This window comes from Zootoca vivipara, chromosome 1 (genome assembly GCF_965207765.1).
Source record: "Zootoca vivipara chromosome 1, rZooViv2.hap1.1, whole genome shotgun sequence".
Classification (NCBI taxonomy): Eukaryota; Metazoa; Chordata; class Lepidosauria; order Squamata; family Lacertidae; genus Zootoca; species Zootoca vivipara.
Window position 1 is genome coordinate 15325520 of NC_142582.1, and position 25205 is coordinate 15350724.

General features: G+C 45.4%; 2 protein-coding genes across 3 annotated transcripts in view; one reads left to right on the top strand and one right to left on the bottom strand.

Annotated features, from left to right (window-relative positions):
- Positions 1 to 5521, top strand: part of LOC118095191 (signal transducer and activator of transcription 1-alpha/beta) — a gene marked incomplete at its 5' end in the record, with an annotated part of 35506 nt that extends 29985 nt beyond the window's left edge. Inside the window, 2 exon segments of the mRNA XM_088676120.1 lie at positions 1498 to 1594; positions 3042 to 5521. Coding sequence (XP_088532246.1) covers positions 1498 to 1594; positions 3042 to 3059 — 115 coding nt within the window.
- The window catches only part of GLS (glutaminase), a 67815-nt gene continuing 48045 nt past the window's right edge, over positions 5436 to 25205 (bottom strand). For both annotated transcript variants that reach the window (XM_035136204.3, XM_035136223.3), the window contains 4 exons: positions 15063 to 15124; positions 11404 to 11480; positions 11242 to 11305; positions 5436 to 8777 (listed from right to left, as the gene is read on the bottom strand). In XM_035136204.3, the coding sequence (XP_034992095.1) occupies positions 8621 to 8777; positions 11242 to 11305; positions 11404 to 11480; positions 15063 to 15124 (360 nt within the window). In that variant the 3' untranslated portion in view covers positions 5436 to 8620. The remainder of the gene's footprint in view (positions 8778 to 11241; positions 11306 to 11403; positions 11481 to 15062; positions 15125 to 25205) is intronic.

The following is a 25205-nucleotide window of genomic DNA, read 5'->3' on the forward strand; positions in this document are numbered from 1 at the left end:
ATATAGCAGGCACCCCCCCAAACTTCGGCCCTCCAGATGTTTTGGACTACAATTCCCATCATCCCTGACCACTGGTCCTGTTAGCAAGGGATCATGGGAGTTTGTAGGCCAAAACATCTGGAGGGCCGCAGTTTGGGGGTGCCTGGTGTATAGGCTGCTTCTCTATCCTAGAGAGCCCTTTTATCAGTTTTCAGCTAAATAATTGAGAACACAGCATGCCACTGTAAGTTAAATAATATTCCAGAATTCTCTCTCGTTCGTCCATCAGGGAGCAGGGTCCATCAGCTTTGTAGCCACTCCCCCTGGGATGACATCATCAACCTTATATGGGTAAATGGGTGGAGCTATATCTTAGCAGTAGTGCAGTAGCTTTGCAATCGGAAGGTCTCTGGTGTCTCCTTGTAGGTGTGGGAATCCCTGGAAAACCACTACCTGTCAGTGTAGATAATATTTCTCGTAACTGACCATATTTTTTAAAAAATGTGTTGTCCAATTAACCAGGATTGCCTTTTTCAATTGATTTGAAGGGTTTTTAATTAAAATTTGCAGCCTTAATTTTTAATGTCACACTGGCCCAGCCTCCCAAAGTGTCCTAACAAATAGGCAGATCTGGCAAAGTCATGGTGTTTTGTTTTTTTAAAAAGTAATGATAATGTATGACATGGCAACAGTTGGAAGAGTTTTAAGGCCATCTCCTTACAGCATGCTTTCATCTTCTTGCCTCATGTTTGCATTTTGCCATGCATGAAGGAAAAGGTGCTTCTTTGTGAGTAGGAACAGGTCAAAGATGCGTGCTGCTTAAAAGTTGGGGGGGGGGGCTCTGTATGTTCTTTCCAGTATGCTTTTTCTGTGTGCAGTATGTAGGATATTCAAACACACAATCTCTCCCTGCCCCTCTGAATTCATGCAGTAGCTCCTTACCGGGCTGCTTTTATTTAACTGTGCATGCCTGAGCATGGATTGCATGCACAGTGTATCAAATAGGAACCGCCTCCGAAGGTGTGACTATCCTAACTTAACGCTTGCCTTGCCAGTTAGGCTTCTGTGTGCAGGGATGAAGCCCCACTTGGGTCCAGTTCTTTTTTGGCAAGGGTAATGCTGGACTTCTATGCCCTAGTCATATTGGGGGGATGCTGTTAAAATTCCACTGTGCTGTTTGAGGCGATCCAATTGTCTTAGCAGGGCAAGAAGGGTCCGCTGTTGGGCTTACCTTGCCTTTGGGCAACGCTTAATAGTTTGGAGCACTTTAAATGAACCATTTGGCCAGAGGTATCCTGTACTGCAGGGGTGAGGAGAACCAGTCTCCCTCCAGATGCTGTTAGACTCCGACTCACCATTTGGCTTTATGGTGGGCATTGATCTCCCCAAATCTGCTCAGTGTCTGGTTCCCCAGCCTTGCTTATACCAGGACTTGTGATTCCCTGGTTTTTCCCGGCTCATTAGAAACAGTCACGTTCTTGTTGTTTTCTCCCCCCCCCCCACCTTCTTCTCTTGCAGCCACCCCTCCAAACTGCAGAGCACGGATAACCTCTTGCCAATGTCCCCGGAAGATTTTGACGAGGTCAGACGAGCAATAGGCTCTACAGACATGATGGTGAGTAAACAACAAAGCGGGGGGCTTTTGAAGCCTTGCTTATCCACCGGGCACACTTTTGTCAGGGATGATGCAAGAAATTCACATCCCCGAGAAACTTAGCATGATCTTAGTAACACAGGGAAGTGCTTCTTGCTGAGCAGCAGTTAGTAAACTCTACAGGGGTGCTTCAGCAATCCCCTGCGGCAGTGGTTTTCAACCAGTGCATCGTGGCACCCTGGGGTGCCTTGAATCGTGGTCAGGTTTGCCCACCCTCTTCTCTGATGCCCTCACACCTCCCCCTCCAGAGGCTTGCACAGCTGTTTGTTGAAGCGAATGGTGCCTCTGGGACCAGCTGGGGGGCTGGTGGCCTCAGTAAGCAAGCAAGGATTCCTAAGGAGGGGAGAAGGGAGACGGAAGGAGGCTGAGGGAACCCTCCACAAGGGTGTCCAAAAAAGGCATGGGGGGCTGACGGCTCGGCAGGCAAGGGGTGACATAACAGCTCCTGAGCCCCACAGGGGAGCCACAGAAAGAATATAGTTGGTCAAGGAAGCAGTGGACTCCAAAAAGGTTGAAAAGCTCTGCCCTGCAGAACTGAAAAAGCTACCCTGGAGTTTGTTAGTTTTAAGCCAAAATCGTATTTCTGCATACAGTATATGTTTATCTACCTTTCCCCCTTTGCTGGGGGATTCTCAACTCTGGATTTCGTCCAATGAGCAGGTGTAGACCAGGGGTCGGCAAGGTTTACCTCGCCTGGGCCGGTTCACTCCAGCAGAGATGTCCTCCGTGGGCCGGATCGCGTGTCTGTGTGAGCACACGCGCCCACGATTTCCGGCGTCTGCGCAGACACTATTTTCGGCACCGCGGAAGCGAGTCCCCGCACTGTGCTGGTTTAGCACAGCGCGTGGGGGCTCACCAAACAGGTAGCTCGGTTTGGGGGCAGCAGGTGGGCCGGTTAAACTACCCCCGTGAGACGCTTGTGCCCCATGGGCCTTAAGTTGCCGACCCCTGGTGTAGACTATGGATATAAGGTTGCTTCCTTAAAGCAGCATAACTGAGCTGTCCCTTTTATCTTAAACAGCAATTTAACTGTAATAACTTACTCGAAGCCACCCGGTGCAATTTATAGCAATCCCAATTTTGATCCTGGTCTCCTGTTAAGAGACACCATTTTGGGGGTGGGGTGGGGAGTGATGATGAAGTGGACAGAGGCTATTGTGCAGACTTTGCTTTGCTGCACTTATTTTCAAGTTAATGCAGGGCATTGTATCTGCTTGCATCTCTCCAAGCAGCCTCCTTTAAATAATCGTGAATAAACTGGTGCACAGACCGTGGAACTCAAGAGCTGCTCTTCAGCTGGTTAAAAGCAGATTTGTAGGATCAAGCGCTCCACCAAAAGTGTACAATGTCAAGTGTCATTCTTCATTGTCACTTGGGTAACCAGTTGTTTTTTTCTTTTCTTTTCCAGCTATGTCCAGATTATTGAACATAAGGGCTGGCTGGCTGGCTAGGCCTGCATCAAGACTTAGCCACTCTGAGTTGAGGACCTATTAAGGCTGTGGAACCCATACTTTGCAGTGTCTTATGTATCGCTGCTGTACTGCTTTGTTTGCCCAAAGTGCAGCTTTAAAAAGTTAAATGGGTTTGTTCTTTTGTTACTAAAATAGTGCTTTAGGCTAGTGATCCAGTACATAACTTATTTTCCAGCAACTTGTTTGTGTGCGTCAGCTGGTGTGTGCTTATGGCGATTTTATTTTATTGAGTGCTGCATACATTCCTAGCTTGTTCTCTGTAAAATGGGATTGTTCTTTTAAAAACAAGAGCACCAAGAGCGTTCAAATGGGAAGCTTAGGTTTCCTGCAGCAATCAAATCTGGTTTTGTTGCTGTCAAAGAGAGGCAAAATGCATACAAATCAGGACTCCTTGGTGGGGAACTGTTAACTGCGCAGTCCTGACTAACTGTGGAGTCCTAGTTATGTCTCCTTCGAAGTATACCCCCTGTTCCATAGGGTGTAGCTTGAGGTAAGCACTGGACCCCAAGCACACGGCCCTTGGGCCTATTCTAACACTTGCGGTTCCATTTTTTTGGCCTACAGGAAAGCTAAGTGAAAGCGTGTTGCTGGAGGTGGGAACTAGACCATTCACCAAAGTGCAGAGCACTGGTGTGGGAATAGGCAAGGAGTCCCCCAGGAACTTTTAAGATCCTGAGGGATATCTCGGTTGGTAGAGCATGAGACTCTTACTACTGGAGTCATGGGTTCGAGCCCAACGTCAGGCAAAAGGTTCCAGCACTGCCGGGGGGGGGGGGGGTTGGACAAGATGGCCCTGGGGGATGCTGCCAGCTGTATGATTTTATTGGAATACATGAAGATACTAGGGAAAAGGTTTACTTTTTTGCACTGCCAACTGGTGTGGTGTGGTGTGGTTAAGAGTGGTAGACTCGTAATCTGGGGAACTGGGTTCGCGTCTCTGCTCCTCCACATGCATCTGCTGGGTGACCTTGGGCTAGTCACACTTCTTTGAAGTCTATCAGCCCCACTCACCTCACAGAGTGTTTGTTGTGGGGGGAGGAAGGGAAAGGAGAATGTTAGCCGCTTCGATAAAGCGGGATATCAAATCCAAACTCCTCCTCCTCTTCCTCTGTAGGATTTCAAATGATGGTTTGCAAGAGAAAGTTGCTTCTTCCTGTCTTAATTGTGTATTGTTGTCATTAAACAAAAAATGAACAGGTGGAATAGGATTTGCAGCCAACAGTTACTGTGTAGAGTTCAACGCCACGATCACTATTGTCGCTGTGCCCAATTTTAAAGATCAGAATTCCCTATTATAACTGGTTATCTGTTCCTAAATACAGGACCGCTTTAATGACTTAACGCTGAAAGCATTTAGAGGGCAGAGGCAGGTAATAGTTCCAGCCCTCATAACTCATCTGGTGGTGGAGTCAGTTTTTACCAGGAGTGCCCCCCAAATTATGCCCATTCTGTATCTATTAAGCCGCTTTTATTGTAATCAAGTGGTATATAAATTTCGTTGCATGCACACTCTTGTGTATCAGAGCCATTCAGTAAAAGGATGAATTTGCAAAATAAGCAGCATTGCTAGAGTTTGGAGTTTTCCCCCTATACCCACTGTGACAACCTTGTAATGATCTCGTGTATTTTGTATTCTGTGATTCTTAAATTTGGGTTGGCAGACCATAAATGACACACAAAGTTTGAAGACTGTAAAGAAGTGGCAGTGCCTAATAACACGTGTGTAATTGTGGCACAACTTTGGTGTGTTTGGTTGCTAACGGAATAATGGTTTCCCATGGTGTGTCTTTTCAGTGAAAGGGAATTGCTTTCTGGAGAGAGTCTAGACCAGGCATCCCCAAACTGCGGCCCTCCAGATGTTTTGGCCTACAACTCCCATGATCCCTAGCTAACACGACCAGTGGTCGGGGAAGATGGGAATTGTAGTCCAAAACATACGGAGGGCCGAATTTTGGGGGTGCCTGCTCTAGATTGTGGAGGGAATTAAGGGACTGATGCTGTTGCATAGGCTGTTCAGTGGCTAAGGCTTGTGTTTCTCACTTCAGCTCCAGAAAGATTAGTTCTACAGCTCTCTCTGCTTAAGAGGACTATACTGCTTTCAGGGTTGCAAACTTGAGTCCCAGCCGTGCACTTTTCACAAATCACAAGTTTATAGGCTTTGCAATCCTAGACTAAGACACACAATGCAGCAGCATGTAAAATAAATGCCATCTATGTTATTACCAGCTGATGTGTTTTGTAAAGCTGCTATAGAAAGAATGAAAAGCTTAATTAATATGCTTCCACTGAAAACACGCAGGCATAGATTGGGGAAGAAAAAGCAAACCGCCTTTTTTTTTTGTAAGCATGTTTATTATGTTGTAAAATGCATCACCACTGAATTTGGTAATCCTGAAAATAAATCTTACGTTCAGAAGTGGTACAGCTCAAGTATATTAAGTTTAGATTCAGTCATGGGGAAACTGTCGAGAGGCAAATACAATCATCATAGTTTCTCCTCTACAATAAAGAATGTCAAATGTCAAGCCCAGGTATTTTACTCATTGGGTCACTACAAACAGTCACTGGTAGTTCTGCTATGAAACTTAAAAAGACATGCGTCCAGCACAACACATCCACGCACAAAAATGGGATAGCCGATTCTTACTTAGGACTATTGCAGGAGCACTTAGGTACGAAGCATAAAATTGACTTAATTCTATAGGCTGTGATGAACAAGTATAGAATGCTTAGACTTTAAAACTGAATGCGTTCAAGCAAAACAAGCCTTTTTGGTAACCAAAAAACCTGTTAGCAACAGAGAGCAGAACTAAAGGACAGCATATTTATAAATAAACCCACATGTAAATGAACCAATGGGCCACAATTACTTTACAAATTGCAACTTCCTCTTGTAATGAGGAAAAGCTAGAACTACAGTGGTGCCTCGCTAGACGAATTTAATTTGTTCCAGGACTCAATTCGTCCAACGTGTCACACAGCGGGGATTGGACAGGTGGCGGGGGGGGGGCGGGAAGCGGAGGAAGGAACGGATCCCTTCCTCCGCTTCTCCCCCCCTTCTTCCTGCACTAGTGTTCCGCTGGTCTCTGCCGGTTGCCCCTCACTGCTTGCAGCAACTGGCAGAGGCCAGCGGAACACAAAGGGGAACCAGCTGCAGCGCGGTAAGAAGGCAATGGAAGAACAGCTGAGGCGCTGACAGTTGTCGGCGCCTCTCAGCTGATCTTCCTTTGCCTTCTTCCCTTGCTACAGCTGGTTCCCCTTTCGCTAGACAAATGTAGATTTTGTGATCGGAGGTTTTTATGGCCACGCTTCTTGCGAGGCAACCTTCGATCGCAAAACCTATTCGTATAGCAAAAAATTCGTCTAATGGCATTAATCTAGCGGGGCACCACTGTACCTTCGAAGAGGCTGGTACTAAAATAGTTCCTATCTGCTGGCAGGGTGGAAATGCTAATGTTAATCTCGCTATTTGAGGGGAAATGGCTTTCATTTTCTTGTATGCATAATGTTTCATTTTTTTCCTTTGCAGTATTACAATTTGATTAAATAGTGATAGCGATAGACTACTGAAATGTCAAAAGGATAAATTTGAATACTTTAAGGAGATACACGTAGAATATGATTCGTTTTGGAGAAAAGAACAGCTATGACACTCTAGGCCCGGCAAGTGGACTTTTATACTTGCAGTCCTCGCAGAATATTGCTAAGCACTCCCTGAGGAGTTGCAGTGAATTCTGTCCTCAATTTGGCTCAAAGAACGACAGTGGAGGGGTGTGGCATTTAGGGAAATAAAGCATGTGGAGTTATTGAAAGAAACTCCTAAAAAACCTGTGAACAATATACCAGTAATGAGAGGTTTGCTAAAATGTGCAACTTCATCTTTTATTTTTGGAATCCACTTTTAAGCCTCACGTGTTACGCAAGACCTACTTTGGATCCTGACGCCCATACCATTGTTTTTTCTGCGTGTCTCCTTTCCCCCTCCTGGCCTTGCTATCTACTAAGAAGAACAGAAAATAGTGGCTGATTCTGGTGCAATCCACCTTCATATGGGTTGCAACGCAGTTTTGATCCACTGCTTATTATAATGTAAAATCTCAGGCTGTGCCTTCATATGATCAGTCTTAAACTCCTTGCTTTCTATGGTGTAAGTATTTCCTTAAGGATGCAAATCACTACTTCAGTCATTGTTTCCTTCCAACAAAACCCAGTCCACTCTCTAGTAATGGCTCAGCTGATCTCCTACAGGAGGGGTAGCAGCATCAGCAATACATGGAATCCTTATTTTAAGTTCACAAAGATTTAATACAGCTCCCACCTTTATAAAATGCCATTTGTTTGCATCTAGATTGATTCTGACATGATGAACATCCACAATAAAGATCACAACCGTTACCTGCTTTGATCAGGTCCCTTAAACAAGTTGCACGTAGCATGCCTGTCGCCAAGTTGAGAATGGAGGTTAGTTGGAATCCGCACCCTTCTGACACCACTGTTGCAACTATTTCCCCTGGTGTGAAACCAGCCCCCCACATCACCTTTATCCACAAATAATTTGAATTTAGATTTACGCTCTTTAAAACGCCAGGTTCTCTATACCTGCAGGACCTTGTCTGGAATAAAGTATTTGCCACTGCTAAATAAAGAATACGAGGAGGAAACACTTGTCATCAGCCATAGTCCAATGTGGTATGTATATGACAACTTAAGTGAAAATGGTTGAGAAGAACCAGCGGCTGCCAAAGGACTGAAGAGTATTTTAGCAGCCAGAGACGAGGATAAAGCAGATAGAAGCATCTTAAGATCTCGTGGTTATCTAATTACATTCCTCTATATCTTTTGGTCAAACAAACCTTAGAACAGATTCCCTGATTAAAACGCTATTTGAATAAAAAGTTAAGCCTAGACCACTGACCCCAGTCAACAATCTATACTTCTGAGAATTTACATGATGTAAACAAGTATGGAAAATTAAAAAGACAACAAACACATAAGTGCAGATTGTAGCTCAACGCACCCAGACTAAATCCACATCACGCATCCAAACTAAATCCACGTCGGCAACAACTCTTGAAAATCTAGCAAGACCACATTGACACTTGTGTGTGGCCCAGTTCCACTCAGGCACACTTCCCAGACGGCTTCAATTATTTTTAAAAAAAATAAATGCAGAACAGGGGGGAAAAGTTCTTGACCATGGAGTGAAGCATCACGGAAAACAGAAAAATAAATTAAGTAGTGCACAAAGCCAACAACAGCTAATATTTCTTTTTTCTATCGGTTATAAGTAGCACGAGGTAATATTGCTCACATCATGAATGGAGACTTGGAAGTTTTGTTTTTCTGAAAGAGAAACTAGACTTGTCTGTGCGCGACGAAGAAAGCTCTTGTAACACTGAAACAAAGGTACATCACTATCCAATAGAAACACACACGCTCTTCATAATCATTTCCCTCCCCACAATTAATTAGATCGGTAATCTCAATTCTTGGGAACTAGCAGAAAACAAGAGGGTTATAGTAAGCCGTCGAGGTTTTTCTGCACAGTTTGGTTTTCCTTCCCACTGCCGGAATCGTCTGGAGGCGTGTACTGGACCTGATATTCTTGAAGAATTTTAAATACATCATGATGTCCAAAGTGCAAAGCTTCATCCATAGGTGTGTTGTTCCATCTGCAGGAGCAAAAACATTCAGGTTGAATAAGATGTGGGTATCAAAATACAGTCATACCTCGGTTTAAGTACGCTTCGGTTTGAGTACTTTCAGTACTCTGCGAACCTGTCTGGAACGGATTAATCCACTTTCCATTTCTTTCAATGGGAAAGTTCGCTTCAGGTTAAGTACAGACTTCCGGAACCAATTGTGTACTCAAACCGAGGTACCACTGTATATCGGAAGGTCTTGCCATACTTGTAAAAACCCCGCTTTCACCCAAGCTTGGAGCAGCATTTTAGAATTAAAATAACCCAGAGAAGCAGGCTGACAGAGTGACTTGCCCAAGGTGGGCCAGTATGTTAAGCGAGGAGTTAGAATGGGGATAGTGAGATTTCTCTCTTCCCGAGTGAAAAGGCAGGGAGATGGTGTGCCGGGTTCCACCCAACATTGTGGGTGCCCAGCAGGCGTGTGTGACATCAGCATGTGACATCACACATCGCCGCCGCAGCAGGAGGCATCGATAGGTGTCTTTAAATCATGAACATTTCATGAAAGCAGCGAGCAACACCCAATGATGTCTGCCTGCTTGCAGAACAACAATCTGCTTGTCCGATGGCACTAAAGATTTCTCTTACCCCACCCCCCCACCCTCGTGTACCCTAAAAACTGCTCAAGAGGGTCCCTCCAGCCTTCTGGAGCAGATCCTGGGGGAACCACACGAGGGAGGAAGTCCTGCTGCAACCTCGCCCAACAAACGTAATTGCTTCTTAATGTACGATGGTGGTTACGGCGAGGAATGCAGCAGGAAATACAGGGTTCAGGGGCATGACTAACTACCATGGGGGACGGACGGACCAGGCAATGTGAATGGTGGTGCCACCATCACGGTTCCCAATCCGTAGGCAGGCTGCATGTTTCCTCCACAGGAACCCGTTGCAATCGGAAGAAGCAGCTCAGAGCATCCCTAAAATCCCCAGGTTTGTTTTCTGCAAACAAGGGACTCGGCTAACAAGCACATTTCATTCTACCAGAGAAAATTCCGCGTGGGGTTACGTCAAAAGCAATAAAGCTGAAGTTGAAACTCGAAGTTGATGATAAGCAATAAAACCAAGGATGGCCTGAGTATGGATACATGCCTCAGACCTTTCAACAGCAGGACATTCCAGATCAGCCCCCCCCCAAACTTCGGCCCTCCAGATGTTTTGGACTACAATTCCCATCATCCCTGACCACTGGTCCTGTTAGCTAGGGATCATGGGAGTTGTAGGCCAAAACATCTGGAGGGCCGCAGTTTGGGGGTGCCTGTTCCAGATACTCGGTCTCGCACAGTCTGACCTGTGCATAGACTCCAATCTAACCCCCAGCAATGCAGGAATGGTTCGATGTGCCAAAGCTCATTGAATTAAATAGGCTTAAGGACACCTGACATTGCACAAGACCAGGCTGGGAGTCTGTTGGTTTGTACAGGGAAGCATGTGGACAAAATGTAAAACAAACATCGGAGCACAAGGTCTACTTAAGGTTCAGGTGGCCTCAGTGGCCCGGAATGCCTTCCATCAGCTTTGGCTGGTGGCCCAGCTACACCCCTATCTGGACAAGGGTAGTCTAACTACTGTGGCCTATGCTCTGGTAACATCAAGGTTAGATGACTGCAATGTGTTATACGTAGGGCTGCCTCCGAAGATTCAGAAACTTCAGCTGGGGCAGAATTCAGCGGCCAGGTTGCTCACGGTTTGAGCATATTACACCGATCCTGGTCCGACTGCACTGGTTTCCGGGCCCAATTCAAAGTGCTAGTTTTGACCCATAAAGCCTTAAACGGCTCAAGACTGCAATACCTCAAGAACTGCCTCTTTCCTACCCGGACCCTGAGATCATCTGAGGCCCTCCTTCATGTGCCTCCTTGAGAGGTCCAGAGGGTGGCAACTCGAGAATGGAGCCTTCTCTGCAGTGGCTCCCTGTCTATGGAATGCTCTTCCCAAGGAAGTTTGCCTGGCGCCTTCATTACACACCTTTAGGTACCAGGCAAAAATGTTCTTTTTTAACCTGGCCTTTGCTTCTATACCCTTTTAAATTTGGCTCTTTTGGGGGGGTTATTACTGGGTTGTTTTTATTCTGATTGTACATGTTGTGATCTTTTCTGTGAACCGCCCTGAGACCTCTGGGTATAGGGTGGTATATAAACTCAATTAACAACAACAACAACAACAACAACAACCCATTTCACTGCCTTGATTTCCTCCCAATGACAACTAGACTAGGCTTGTTCTGTAACTAAGCCCGGAACCCTGCCTCCTGCCTTCCCTACTAGCAGAATCAGCAGCCGGCTGTCTTGCATATAGAGAATTATCATTACGTTCCCCATAAAGTACCCGCTTTTCAGCACACAAATTCCTCGGAGAACAGCGCCCACAAAGCCAGCGCTGCCATAATTTAACTGACTGCGAATAATCCCCTGTAAATTCAAGTGCAAATGCTCACCTGTCTTTGGGAAAAGGGTTCACTTTGCAGGCTTCCAGCAAAAATTTAACTACCTCTACATGACCTACAAAACACAAGGAGGAGGATAATTTTATGCACTCGTTATATTAAGCGACGCTAAAATGTTAACAAGAAATGCCGGAGATTATTCACTGCCACAACCTTCCGCTGCTGCTACGTGCAACGCTGTCCGGGAATCGTAGTCTCTCTGTTCCATATCCATGCCTGACAAAGCAAACCTGAAATGAATAAAATTATCATTAAAATTTGAAAGGAAAATTGGGGGGGGGTTAAAGAGCCCAGTCCCAAATAATGCAAAACCAAGCGTCTAGTGCAGGCATCCCCAACTGCGGCCCTCCAGATGTTTTGGCCTACAACTCCCATGATCCCTAGCTAACAGGACCAGTGGTCAGGGATGATGGGAATTGTAGTCCAAAACATCTGGAGGGCCAAAGTTTGGGGATGCCTGGTCTAGTGTTTCCTAAGCCTTGGATAAGAGGAAAGCTCAAAAATTCAAAATATATCGATTGGTATCCAAAGCTTTCCATCTGCTGGTGGAATGGGAAGAAGGCCATTTTGGGCAACTCTTCCTCTTCCCTCTTCCCAAATCTGCTCCGCAAAGTGTTGGTGGCTCCTTCTGGAGGCAGATTCAGGAAGGCTGAAGGGAGACTCACCAAAAAATGCCTCTCTTCCTTATTTCACTGACTGAGTCCTTTCATTCGGATATATAACATCGGTCCTGAAAGACCTACATTAGCTTCCAGTACATTTCTGAGCATAATTCCAAGTGTTGGTGCTAACCTTTAATGCTCTAAACCAGGCATCCCCAAACCTCAGCCCTCCAGATGTTTTGGACTCCAATTGCCATCATCCCTGACCACAGGTCCTCTTAGCTAGGGATCATGGGAGTTGCAGGCCAAAACATCTGGAGGGCCGAAGTTTGGGGATGCCTGATTTAAAGCAGGCATAGGCAAACCCAGCCCTCCAGAAGTTTTTGGGACTACAACTCCCATCATCCTTGAAAACTTGTCCTGTTAGCTAGGGGTGATGGGAGTGTAGTCCCAAAACATCTGGAGGGCCGAGTTTGCCTATGCCTGATTTAAGCGTTGAGTGAACCCAATTTAGCGGCTTAACTATGGATTATTAATTATAGTTGAAGGTCACTCATTAACTAAGGTTTGTAGTCGGTTTATAAGCCTTTGCTAACATTAATCATAGCTTAGTGTTATGTGCAAACCTAGACCTCTGCTCAACTATAGTTAAATGTGGCTAGCAGCATTTGAGCAGAGCTGGCTCGAATAAAGAGTGGGAAGTGGGGGGGGGGATTTGAACCTCTCTCAAGGCTCAGCGGCTGGTGTTTTTAACTATTCTTTGATATAATAAAGCTAGGTTTAAGTGTTCATCTGCCTGACACCTCCGCTTTAACTATGGTTTATTAACTATGGTTAGTGTTTGCCATGCCTTAGCTAACCAGGCTATTAACTGGGGATTGTGTTTCAATCATCCAAATTGTAATACGTTTGCTAGGAGGCTCTGTGAAGAGCTTTCCATCCTTTCCGATCATTGTGAAAACCCTTGGTTCCCCTTTGCATTCAGGCACTATCCTGGCTTGTAAAACAAAATAACATCAGAGCAGCCATTGGTTCTGCAAATACACTAGAAAAGCTGGAACGTTTCAAAACAAAGGCCAAAAAAAATTAAAAACGAGCAGAGGGCATGCAATCTCGCTCCTGTAATATTTTCACCATGGCTCGGTAAGCTTTAATCGCTTGCTCTGCAGATTTAATTGATAAAAGCTTTAATTGGTACGCTTTTTAAAACCCGCAATTGTACTAGCTTCATGGAACAGGTTCCTGGCATTCCCCAAAAGTATTCATTTAAAATAACGCAGCACAAACAGGGTTGTGGGGAGTAAGTATCTCAACCGCAATATTATATGTAAAAAATAATTTATATTGCCAGTGGTCACAGCCACACAATGCACTTAAATCACGTTTATACCATATATAAATGGCCTTTCTCCCCCTCCTCTTTGGTGGCTCGAAGGGAAGTGTGAGACATGGCAAAGCGACATCTGGAAACTTTCCTCTCAATCTTATCCCCCGAAGCCTTGAAACTATGTACACTGGTAGTTCTCTAGGTAAGTCAGGTCAACTTCAAAGGAACCGACTGGTGCTCAGAGCCAAAGTCATGGTTCCCCGCAAATTATCCAGGGAACCTTAGATTACCCCTCACAAAGCAACAATTCCCAGCGCCCTTAAACTACCGTTTGCAGGATTCTTTCCTAAGAGAAAGACGTGCTCTGGCTGTATGGTGCAGACATGGCCACTCTGCAGCCAGAACTTATATTTATATTTATATTCATATTATTATTATTTTTAATTTCTATGCCGCTTTATATTTTTAATAAAAATCTCAAAGAGGAGTACAGCATATTAAAATCAATAAATCAATAAAACCCAATAATATATCACTGGTTCCCCACAGGAGACATGATTATTGAGGAACCATGTAGTAATTGAATCCTCTTTCCACCTTGAACAGAGTGTCTCCGGACTCTCAGACTATTATGACCGTTCATATGGATCTTCCATCGCTCACAGTGTCTCTGAACATGGCCAGCCAAGTTTAATATACAGTGGTACCTCTACTTACGAATTTAATGTGTTCCGAACACACATTTGTAAGTCGAATCCCATAGGAATGCATTGGGAGGAAAAATTCATAAGTAGAAGCAACCCTATCTAAAAATTTGTAGGTAGAAAAAATCCTATATAAACCGCATCCAAGATGGCGGACGGAGCTCCGTTCGTAAGTAGAAACATTCGTAAGTAGAATTATTCGTAAGTAGAGGTACCACTGTATACATTATATTGTTGTTGTTTAGTCGTTTAGTCGTGTCCGACTCTTCGTGACCCCATGGACCATAGCACGCCAGGCACTCCTGTCTTGCACTGCCTCCCGCAGTTTGGTCAAACTCATGTTCGTAGCTTCGAGAACACTGTCCAACCATCTTGTCCTCTGACGTCCCCTTCTCCTAGTGCCCTCAATCTTTCCCAACATCAGGGTCTTTTCCAAGGATTCTTCTCTTCTCATGAGGTGGCCAAAGTATTGGAGCCTCAGCTTCACGATCTGTCCTTCCAGTGAGCACTCAGGGCTGATTTCCTTAAGAATGGATAGGTTTGATCTTCTTGCAGTCCATGGGTATACATTATATAGGATTGCTGTATGTCCTGGATTCCAATGGCGGAATTAGCGTCCGGGGGGGAATTTTGGGGAAAATTTGCAAAATGTCCGGGTTTTTGAAACTTAAAAAAAAGGGGCTCGGATTTTTACTTCTTGAAATATGGCATACACATTTCACTTAATGCAACACACAGCAAAACTACTTAGACGTCAAAGGCTTACTTGATGTGACGTGCAAGACAGTTGCAAATATGATTAAGGGAAAAACAGAAGAAGAAATCCGCAAGACCTTCAATATCAAGAATGACTTCACTGAAGAAGAAGCAGCCCAGGTACGCAAAGAAAAGCCAGCGGTGTGAAGAAAAGTGAAGTCTTGTGCCTGACAACTGACACTGTGAGGATCGTTCCAAATACCTGTTGCACTGCTCTGTTTATAACTGTTAATATTAGACAACTGCAGCAGCAAATGAAGTTGTTCTTGTAGGGTGGTGGTCTCTTTGCATGTGTAATATTTGAATGTAGATTTAAATCCTTTTGGCTGAGTTTCTACCAGTGTAATCCAATGTCCCCTTACTTTTCCTCTGATAACAATAAAACTAAACTAAGTTTTTTGGGGTGTGTGATGTGGATTTTACCTTCGTAGCGCAGATACATCGCCCGTGTAGGCAGCAAACAGGAGATTTATGACCGATTTCACCTGTAATGGGGGAGGGGAAAATGGGGGAGAGATTTAGAAGGGTTTTTCCCCCTCCTGTTTTCCTGGGAGGTGCAGAAGGGAGTGTAAAAACATGCTAACACCTGCAAAGTTCCATGTCAGCCTTATCAACAGCAACTTTGCCTCTGCATAAGTTTCTAGTTCTCCGGTTAGGTCAAGACCACTTCAAATCAATCAGACCAGTGGAACTCGGCCAAAGTTGCCACTTGGAAAGGTTTAAGGTTAGTAGCTGATATCTGAGAAAGACTGTATTTAATAGTGGGGTAGGGGAGCTGAAACAAAACAAAAAAAGTCACATCTGGCAAACAATCTACCCCTTTGGTTTCAGATAGTGCATGGGTAGAGGAGTCTAAAAAGTCCAGGACACTAATTTTCACGGCCCTCTAGCAGTTCATTTACCAGACGTAATGTATTTAGCATTAACTCTGGAAGTGTAAACTCAATTCTGACCAAGCTCCTGATGTATATTGTGCTCTAGGAGGCTTAAAGATAAAGGTAAAGGAGCCCCTGACCATCGGGTCCAGTTGTGTCCGACTCTGGGGTTGCGGCGCTCATCTCGCTCTATAAGCCGAGGGAGCCGGTGTTTGTCCGCAGACACCTTCCGGGTCATGTGGCCAGCATGACAAAGCTGCTTCTGGCGAACCAGAGCAGCGCACGGAAACACCGTTTACCTTCCCGCCAGAGCGGTCCCTATTTATCTACTTGCACTTTGATGTGCTTTCGAACTGCTAGGTTGGCAGGAGCTGGGACCGAGCAACGGGAGCTTACCCCGTTGCAGGGATTCGAACCGCCGACCTTCTGATCAGCAAGCCCTAGACTCTGTGGTTTAACCCACAGCGCCACCTGGAGGCTTAGTTTGGTCTAAATTTGTGTCCCGGGCTTTTTTTTGACTCGTCTACCCATATACTATCTGAAACCAAAGGGGTACATTGGTTGCCAAATATATTGCCAGAAATATATTGGCATTACTTTCAGCTCTCCTACCCCACTATAATGTCAGGGAACCAAAATACTATTTAAAAAGAAAATATATATATATTCACGTCGGTAGCAAAGTTATATTTTATTTACGTTTTATTATTTAAATAGACCCAGGAGAGTGGGTGAAAGAAGATAATTAAACATAGGACAGGCAGAAATTATTGGGAGAGAACTTTAAACAATAGGTGCTGGGCACACTTTTCAAGCTCTTGCTATTTCACATGTTGGACTTAGGCACAGGTTATGTATCCAATTAATTCAATTTATACCCCCACCCTTCCTCCCTAAGGGCATCAAACATGGCAGCAACCATATTGTTTCCAATAAGGTGTGACCAATGCAAAGGCTTCTGGGAAACTGCAGCACAGCGCAGGGTCCATTCCAAAGAGGCATCTTGTGAGTTTTTGACAAGCTCTTTCTCCCCCCCCATCATTCATTCATATAGATATATATATCTAAATAAAATATGGTAAGAGTCATCCCACAGAGACCCCAAAACACATAGCCAGCTCCAGCGCTATTTGTAGAAGGAATTACAGCGCGTTCCACTTAAACAGGGATCTCCCAGAACAAATAGTATCCACGCGATCCCTACTTGGGTGCTCTACTAGAGACATGCTAGTGGGAAGTGGGCCAATCCCAGTGACATCACATATACAGGAAAGGGAGTCCACACACACACACACACACACGCCTTTCAGGCAGTTTGGAACCCTGATCCCTCATGCTTTCCAGAACCCTGATCTCTCAGGGTTCCAGAACCCTGGTCCCTCAAGCATTCCAGAACCCTGATCCCTCAAGCATTCCAGAACCCTGATCTCTCAAGCATTCCAGAACCCTGGTCCCTCAAGCATTCCAGAACCCTGATCCCTCAAGCATTCCAGAACCCTGATCTCTCAGGGTTCCAGAACCCTGGTCCCTCAAGCATTCCAGAACCCTGATCCCTCATGCTTTCCAGAACCCTGGTCCCTCAAGCATTCCAGAACCCTGATCCCTCAAGCATTCCAGAACCCTGGTCCCTCAAGCATTCCAGAACCCTGATCGCTCAGGGTTCCAGAACCCTGATCCCTCAAGCATTCCAGAACCCTGATCCCTCATGCTTTCCAGAACCCTGGTCCCTCAAGCATTCCAGAACCCTGATCCCTCAAGCATTCCAGAACCCTGATCGCTCAGGGTTCCAGAACCCTGATCCCTCAAGCATTCCAGAACCCTGATCCCTCAGCGTTCCAGAACACATGGAAACCTGTATGCAAGGTGGCTCCCTCCCATTTGACATTTGTACATGAAGATGGCAGGGAAAGGAGCTATTCCCACCCTCCCGTTTTCTGCTCCTGCTTTCTCCTTAACCGTGAGCAGAATGCCCAAACGGTGCCTGGTAAACGCTTCCCAAGTGGAAGCAAGCAGGATTGGGCAGGAGCTTGTCCCAGACTTGACTTTGCCACCTCGTGCAACCTCTGCCCAGGCCTGCCTGCTCACCTTTCAGCCTGCCTGCTTGTTGAATTGCCAGTGCGTTATCTTGGCAAAAAGAGATTATCGCCAGCAACTATCCCTGATAAGCAGAACTCAAAGCCATGAATGTGAGCCAAGGATACGGCGGCAACCCTGGCCTATTTGCAAGACTGACTCAAAATGTGGCTGCTTCCGTCCTTGCGTGGGTAAGGAATAGAGTCCTTGACAGTGTTATGCTTAGATACAGAAAAGGAGGAATTGGCAGAGTAACATGAGAACTATGAGAACGATGATTTCACAAAAGGTCAAATGTCCCCATCCACCTAATCAATCATCAAATTTGCTCAAATAACTCTTGGCCAAAGAATCCATTCCCCCTCCCCCCAAGCTTTGGTGGTAGCAAAGCAGCAGCTTGGTGGGAGAGCACGTGCTCTGCTTGCAGAAGGGCTCGTGTTAAATCACCAGCATCCCTAGGCAGGGCTGGGGCAGTCCCATCTGAAAACCTGCATGCCCATCAGTCTAGAAAATATTGAACTTGGTGGACTGGTGATCAGTGTCTGCATTAAGGCAGCTTCCAATATTTAAGAGTGAGTTTATACTAAGCCAGGATGATTTCCTGAATCCATTCAACAGTTCACTGGCCCATGAGGCATTTTTCTTGCTGCCATCTAAAATAGTCAGCGCTCATGTTGAAGAATTTTTTTTTAAGAGCTGAAACCAGGAAAGCCAAATGGAAGGATGTGAAATACAAGAAGCAGAAACCAATAATGTCACATAAATCAGCTTTGCAACTACCTGTAGTTACCATCTTCTTGGTTTGAACATGTTAAGTTCTTCAGATTTTTCAGCCTGCATACCCTTATGTGTAACTCCTGGCTTCAGGCTCATAGTTTGCAAAAAGACAACACGGGCGCAAGTGTGATTTCCCCTCAAACATTTCCCACTCGAAGGGGACCTTCATAGCAGCTTACGATTTTGTTGATACGGTGCTGGTTTTGACACCAGCGCAAAAGAAAAACGTTAAGTTTGTTTTCATTCTATTTAACCAAGAAGCACATCCATTGTATTAGTAAGGCAAGACTACATCTATGTGCTTCGAGATATATATACACACAAACACAAACACACACAATATAAACACATAAGCAATATTCCACCAACAATATTCTATTAGTCATGAAGGTAAAGGTTTAAGAACTACTGTCCTAGAATGGGCAGAGAATTTGTGATTGAGGACTGATTCGTCCTTAATCCCCAAATGAACCGCTCCTAACGTGGCAGTCTAGTTTTCGCCTAAAATGCACATTTTCCTTCTCAGTTCAGGAGAGGGGCAATTCCCTCCTCGCCTAGCCTCTGGATTGCTATGCATGCAAAAAACAAATTCCTGACCAAATCGGTTGGGCCTGTTTCCAACAGGGCTTCAGGATCCGCAGAGCACTGTAACGGAATTTAATTCTGCGTGTTGCTGTTCAAAGAAAAGGTATTTGCAGCAGCCAAGTGGCAATGTCTTTCGTGTTTACCCTTGGGCCCTTCTCCAAAGACGTTCAAGATGGTAATCTTTGATTTCAGCTGTGTCAGAATCAAACCACCATTCTGACCAGTTCACAGGTGGCCTCAGGGTCTTACACTGCCCCCAAGTGAGTTGTATTAAGGGGTCAAGCATCCAAGAGCAAAATGCGGCAACAGCTGTTGTCCTTGCAAAGCCTCGGCACCTATTGTTAACAGGATGTGCCCCTGTTAATCCGGCTCAAAGTGGGATTAGCGCCGATGTACAAAAATAGATTCTGTACTGTCTGAGGTGAGTGTGTTTCTGGTGAACCAGAATCGGTAGTAGCTTACTGTGCGAGCTCCGCATTTGCGCTCACAGGTTTTCTCTCTCCTCCTATCGAATGAAAAGGGAAAAGGCAACGCCGAAACAACTGTGAGATATCTACGTGTACGAAAGAATCTGAAAAAACAGCCTCATTTGACATCATGCTAGGTACAGGTTACAAATGGTATCTGGAAGCTCAAAGGGCAACATTTATTTCGCTGAACCATATTAATCGGTGCCACCCTACAACCCTATTCAAAAGCAAACCAAGTGTGAGGAAAGTGAAAGCTGATCAAATCCCATCCCCAGACTTCAAAGCTAAAGCGAAACTGCATTGCTGAACACGGCAGCGAAAACCTCAACGCTACATTATGAGATGCCCTCCGGCAGCATCAAGTCTTGCAGTATACCTGAAGGAGAGTCTCCACCCCCATCGTTCAGCCCGGACACTGAGGTCCAGCTCCGAGGGCTTTCTGGCCGTTCCCTCACTGAGAGAAGTGAGGTTGCAGGGAACCAGGCAGAGGGCCTTATCAGTAGTGGCACCCACCCTGTGGAACATCAAGTGTCAAGGAAATAAACAACTATCTGACTTTTAGAGGACAGCTGAAGGCAGCCCTGTATCAGGAAGTTTTTAACACTTGACGTTTTATGATGTTTCTATATTCTTCTGGAAACAGCCCAGAGTGCCTGGGGAAAACTAGCCAAACAGGCGGGGTATAAATAATAAAAATAATTATTACAGGGAACCAGGCAGAGGGCCTTCTCAGGAGTGGCACCCGCCCTGTGGAACACCCTCCCATCAGATGTCAAGGAAATAAACAACTATCTGGCTTTTAGAAGACATCTGAAGGCAGCCCTGTACTGGGAAAATTTTAATGTCTAATGCTTTATCATGTTTTTAATATTCTGTAGGGAGCCGCCCAGACTGGCTGGAGAAACCCAGCCAGATAGGCAGGGTAAGGTAAAGGTGAAAGGACCCCTGACCATTAGGTCTAGTCGTGACCGACTCTGGGGTTGCGGCAGTCATCTCACTTTATTGGCCAGTGTACAGCTTCTGGGTCATGTGGCCAGCATGACAAAGCCGCTTCTGGCGAACCAGAGCAGCACACGGAAACGGCGTTTACCTTCCCGCTGTAGTATTTATCTACTTGCACTTTGACGTGCTTTCGAACTGCTAGGTTGGCAGGAGCTGGGACCCAGCAACGGGAGCTCACCCCGTCGCAGGGATTCAAACCGCCGACCTTCTGATCGGCAAGCCCTAGGCTCACAGTGGTTTAACCCACAGCACCATAATATAATTATATAATATAATAACTTAATAATAATAATAAATGTTGTTGTGTGTGCAGCTATGAAAAACTTCCACAAAAAACCCTAGAATCATAGAATCATAGAGTTGGAAGAGACCACAAGGGCCATCCAGTCCAACCCCCTGCCAAGCAGGAAACACCATCAAAGCATTCTTGACATATGGTTGTCAAGCCTCTGCTTAAAGACCTCCCTGCATGAAGAAATCTAGTATACCCAAGAAGCCATGGGGACAAAGCAAAGAGGACGCCTTCACCCTGGTATGGCTCCCCTTTATTACATATGCAGCCCAACTAGACAACAAGAAAAAAATACAGCAACTCCGATATGGCTAATTTGACCCAACCGCACCCCCCTCCCTCACATACAGCTAAAACTCACTGCAATCAACTTTAGACAACCAGTCATGCCTTGGGCCCCCAACCTCTCTCACGGTCAACAAAAACAAGAATGGAAAGAGAACCAACGGAAGGAGAGTCACTATCCCTGTGACACTGACAAACTGCACACATAACAACACTATGTAAAAGTGTATCCCCACCCCACTCCTCTTCTCCCCCAAACTCATACTGCCTATAACAGGGGTCAGCAAACCTTTTCAGCAGGGGCCTGTCCTTTGTCCTTCAGACCTTGTGGGGGGCCGGACTATATTTTGAAAGAAAATATGAATTCCTATGCCCCACAAATGCAGAGATGCATTTTAAATAAAATAACACATTCTACTCATGTAAAAACATGCTGCTTCCCGGACCATCTGCGGGCCGGATTTAGAAGGTGATTGGGCCGCATCCAGACCCCTGGCGTATAACACTAGGGTCTCACGTCAAATGTAACTGACTTGTAGGAAGGACTCAGTGAATTGAAAGCAGAGATGCCGTACGCACTTTTGTTGCCCAAGGAAACCTTAATAAAAACATTGTTATATATATATATATATATATATATATATATATATATATATATATATATAGCGGAAGATAATGCAATGGCACAGAGTGAACGAAGAAGGACTACAATATATTCTGCTTTTGACTCTGCCGGCAACAGCATTGACTTTCGTACTGTACGATTTTACCAAAAATAATTGCCCGTGCTCTCTCTCTGTCTCTGTCTCTCTCTCTCTCTCTGTCTCTCTCTGCAAAGCACTCAGTCTGGCTATTCTGGTACAGCACCCAGAAAGATGGTCTAAAATTCACTACCCTACCAAAACCACAAAACTGCCCAGTTTTGGGATACCACATTATTTTTAATCATGTCACTGCAAGCAAGCAAAGAGGGATACCATCAATATACCTTAGGAATTGGACAACTTGGGATTCTCAGGAGAGAGATAGCTCCTGGTTTGCCCCCTAGGTGGTGCACAATCACAATATTGTAGTGTCCGTAGGCTGTTCAATATTTCCCCCTCAACCCTCTGCCTCCCTACAAACGCACTGGCATTAACTTCACAATGCTGTCAGGGTAGCTTTTATTTTTGGAGGCCGGCGGCGGCATTAACTTGCAAAGCTGCTTCCAGGGATTTCATTTTGGAACCACAGATGCAGAATTAACTTGAAATGATGCCTACCTAAGCATTTATATTTGCGCAAATATACCTCCCCCCGCACCCCCACAAAGTCCCAACTTGCTCTCGGCCGTTTAGAAAGTTGAGCTGAAAATACAAGTGTAAGGAACCCAGAAAAGAATAACAGCAGCAGACAATGGATCGCGCGGGAAGCTCTCTCAAGCCTTCACTCAAATCGTTCTAACACAGGATAGAAATTCGTCACCTATAGAAGTATGCAATTTCCGAAGATTGATAATCATTAGACCGGACGCAACAATAATTTGGATTTCCAAGATCTTCGAAAACCGCACCAGGTGTTAAGTTCAGTAAAGTAAGAACGCAAGAGGAGCCAATGGCCCACCTAGGGCAGGATCCTGCTCTCAGTGGCGAACCGCTGTGACACCCACAAACCAGACCTGGGCGCAAACACAACTCCCCATTTGTGTTTCCCAGGAACCTGCATTCAAAGGCAAACCGTGGAGATAAAAGCAGCCATTCAAACGTGCCACTGGAATCGTGGCAATTGTTTTCTGGGTGTCTTCATGGAGACGTGCAAAACGTTCTCTTTAAGAATGTGTCCCCCAACAGACTGACAGGGAACACACAGAGAAAGCCCAGACGATGACCAGAGCGAACAGCTCCTCTGCTCACATACGCATTAGAGCACAGGTTTCCCAAACTTGGGTTTGCTGCTGCTGTTTTTGGACTACAGTTCCCATCATCCCTGACCCCTGGGTCCTGCTAGCTAGGGATGATGGGAGTTATAGTCCAAAAACAGCTGGAGTCCCATGTTTGGGAAACCCTGTAAGCTACCCTTCCAAGGACCCCCCTGAACGGTCTCCTCCCAGGGCAACATCCCATAAGGCCACCATTACAAGTTAGTTTCACCTTTCCCCATGCTCAAGCCAAAGCATTCCGAATTTATGGGATGCGCGCATGGATTTCACCCACTGTCACAGCATGTAAATTTGGATATGCACTGGTTTTCGCTTCTGGGCTTCTCATTGATTTCTGATCCTGTGGGCAATAGCGTTTTATTATATCAACTGACCCAGCAAGTAGGCTGGTGGAGAAACCCTAAAATGGTTTGGCTTCTTTTTCTCCCTTAAGCCATCCCTCAGAGCAGTGTTTCTCAACCAGTGTGCCTCCAGATGTTTTGGGACTACAACTCCCATCATTCCTGACCACTGGTCTTGCTAGCTAGGGATGATAGGAGTTGTAGTCCCAAAACATCTGGAGGCACACTGGTTGAGAAACACTGCCTCAGAGGACAGCTATGAGGTCAAAGCAAACTTCTGTAGTTCCATTGGGACTGGCATCAACTTTGTTGGACTGGTCATGTTGTTCGGATGCCTGATGATCGCCTTCCAAAGCAACTACTCTATTCCAAACTTTAAAATGAAAAGCGTAATGCTGGTGGTCAACAAAAGAGGTTTAAAGACTCTCAAGGCAAATCTAAAAGAAAAAGTAGTATAAACATTGACAGCTGGGAAACACTGGCCTGTGGGTGCTCCAATTGGAGAACAGCCTTTATCAAAACTGTCATGGGTGTTGAAGACACTCGAACTCAGGACAAAAAGGCAGAAACGCACTAAGAGGAAGGCATGCTTGGCAAACCCTCACCATGATCAACTGCCACCCAGAAACCTATGTCTCCACTGTGGAAGGATGTGTGGGCGGGCGCCATTGCCATCATATGGGAACAAGGGAAGTTCCGGAAACTCTTTTTTCTAGAAAAACAGCCCTCTGCCTCGGTAATTAAGCTATAAGAAATGACTGCAACTGTCCTGGACAAGCTGTAATTCAAGGTGATGAGGGTCAATGGGGGTTGACAGCCTGAATTCTGAAAAGATGGGGATAAGGGAAGAGTGGGAGCAAAAAAGTTTGCCTGAAAATAATGAACTGGCAATGAATGGGCTGGACCAGATCTCACACAGCCAGGGGAGCTTCTTGAGCTCAGCTTTGATAGCTGAAGCAGATGCCACTACTGAACACACACTTTTGGATATCAGATGTATACAAAATACTGGTGGCGTTCCCTCCTGACACGCAAAGATCTTGTGAAAGATCATCCGTGCCCTTGGAAGCCGCAGATCGACTTGTGGCAATGCACTCTGGCTGCCCTTTCAGATTACCACAGTCTCCACCTACTCAGGGGAATAGCTTTGCAGTTGGCTTCAGGAGCCAATTCAAAGCACTCAGATTCTGACATTTAAAACCACACAAAGACTAATACCTCAGAGTGCAACTCCCTTTAAAGAACACTCCCGCAAACAGGGAGATGTTTGAACAGTTTTGGGATGGAGGAGGGAATCAAAATATTTAAGGGGTTGGAAGTCTCAAGTATTTTAGGCTTTCTCGTCCAGGGGGGAAAAAGGACAACTCATTCGGGATATTAGAGTGGTTTGAAAAATGTGTTTGCCGAGGTTTGTGAAACCCTGCGGAAAACGCCAGAGAAGCATATGATGAGCAGGATGGATGATAAGGAGAGGTTCGAATTTGGGGTTTCCCAAACTTGGGTTTGCTGCTGTTTTGGACTACAGTTCCCATCATCCCTGACCACTGGTCCTGCTAGCTAGGGATGATGGGAGTTGTAGTCCAAAAAAGGGAAAAGAAAAGCTGGTGAGCCGAGTTTGGGAAACCCTGGATTAGATAAAGAGGTGATTGATATATATATATCCTACAAACTAAGAATGTCTCCTACTACGCCTACTGAAAATGCAGACTTAAACATTAATCTCCATTAAAATGTTTGTCATGTATATTTTAATCACAAAATATGTATTTAAATGCTATGGGTCGCAGTCTACGTAGTGCTAAAGGTCACAAGTGTACAGAACTACTTCTGCTTGGTTGGTGGGATGTCCTCTCCTCTCCTCCCCCTGCTCCCCCAAACCTGTTCTGGGTTTTCCCCCAACCCCCCTGAGCAGATTTAGGGGCCCCCCTGCAGGGCACATCTGAGCGGA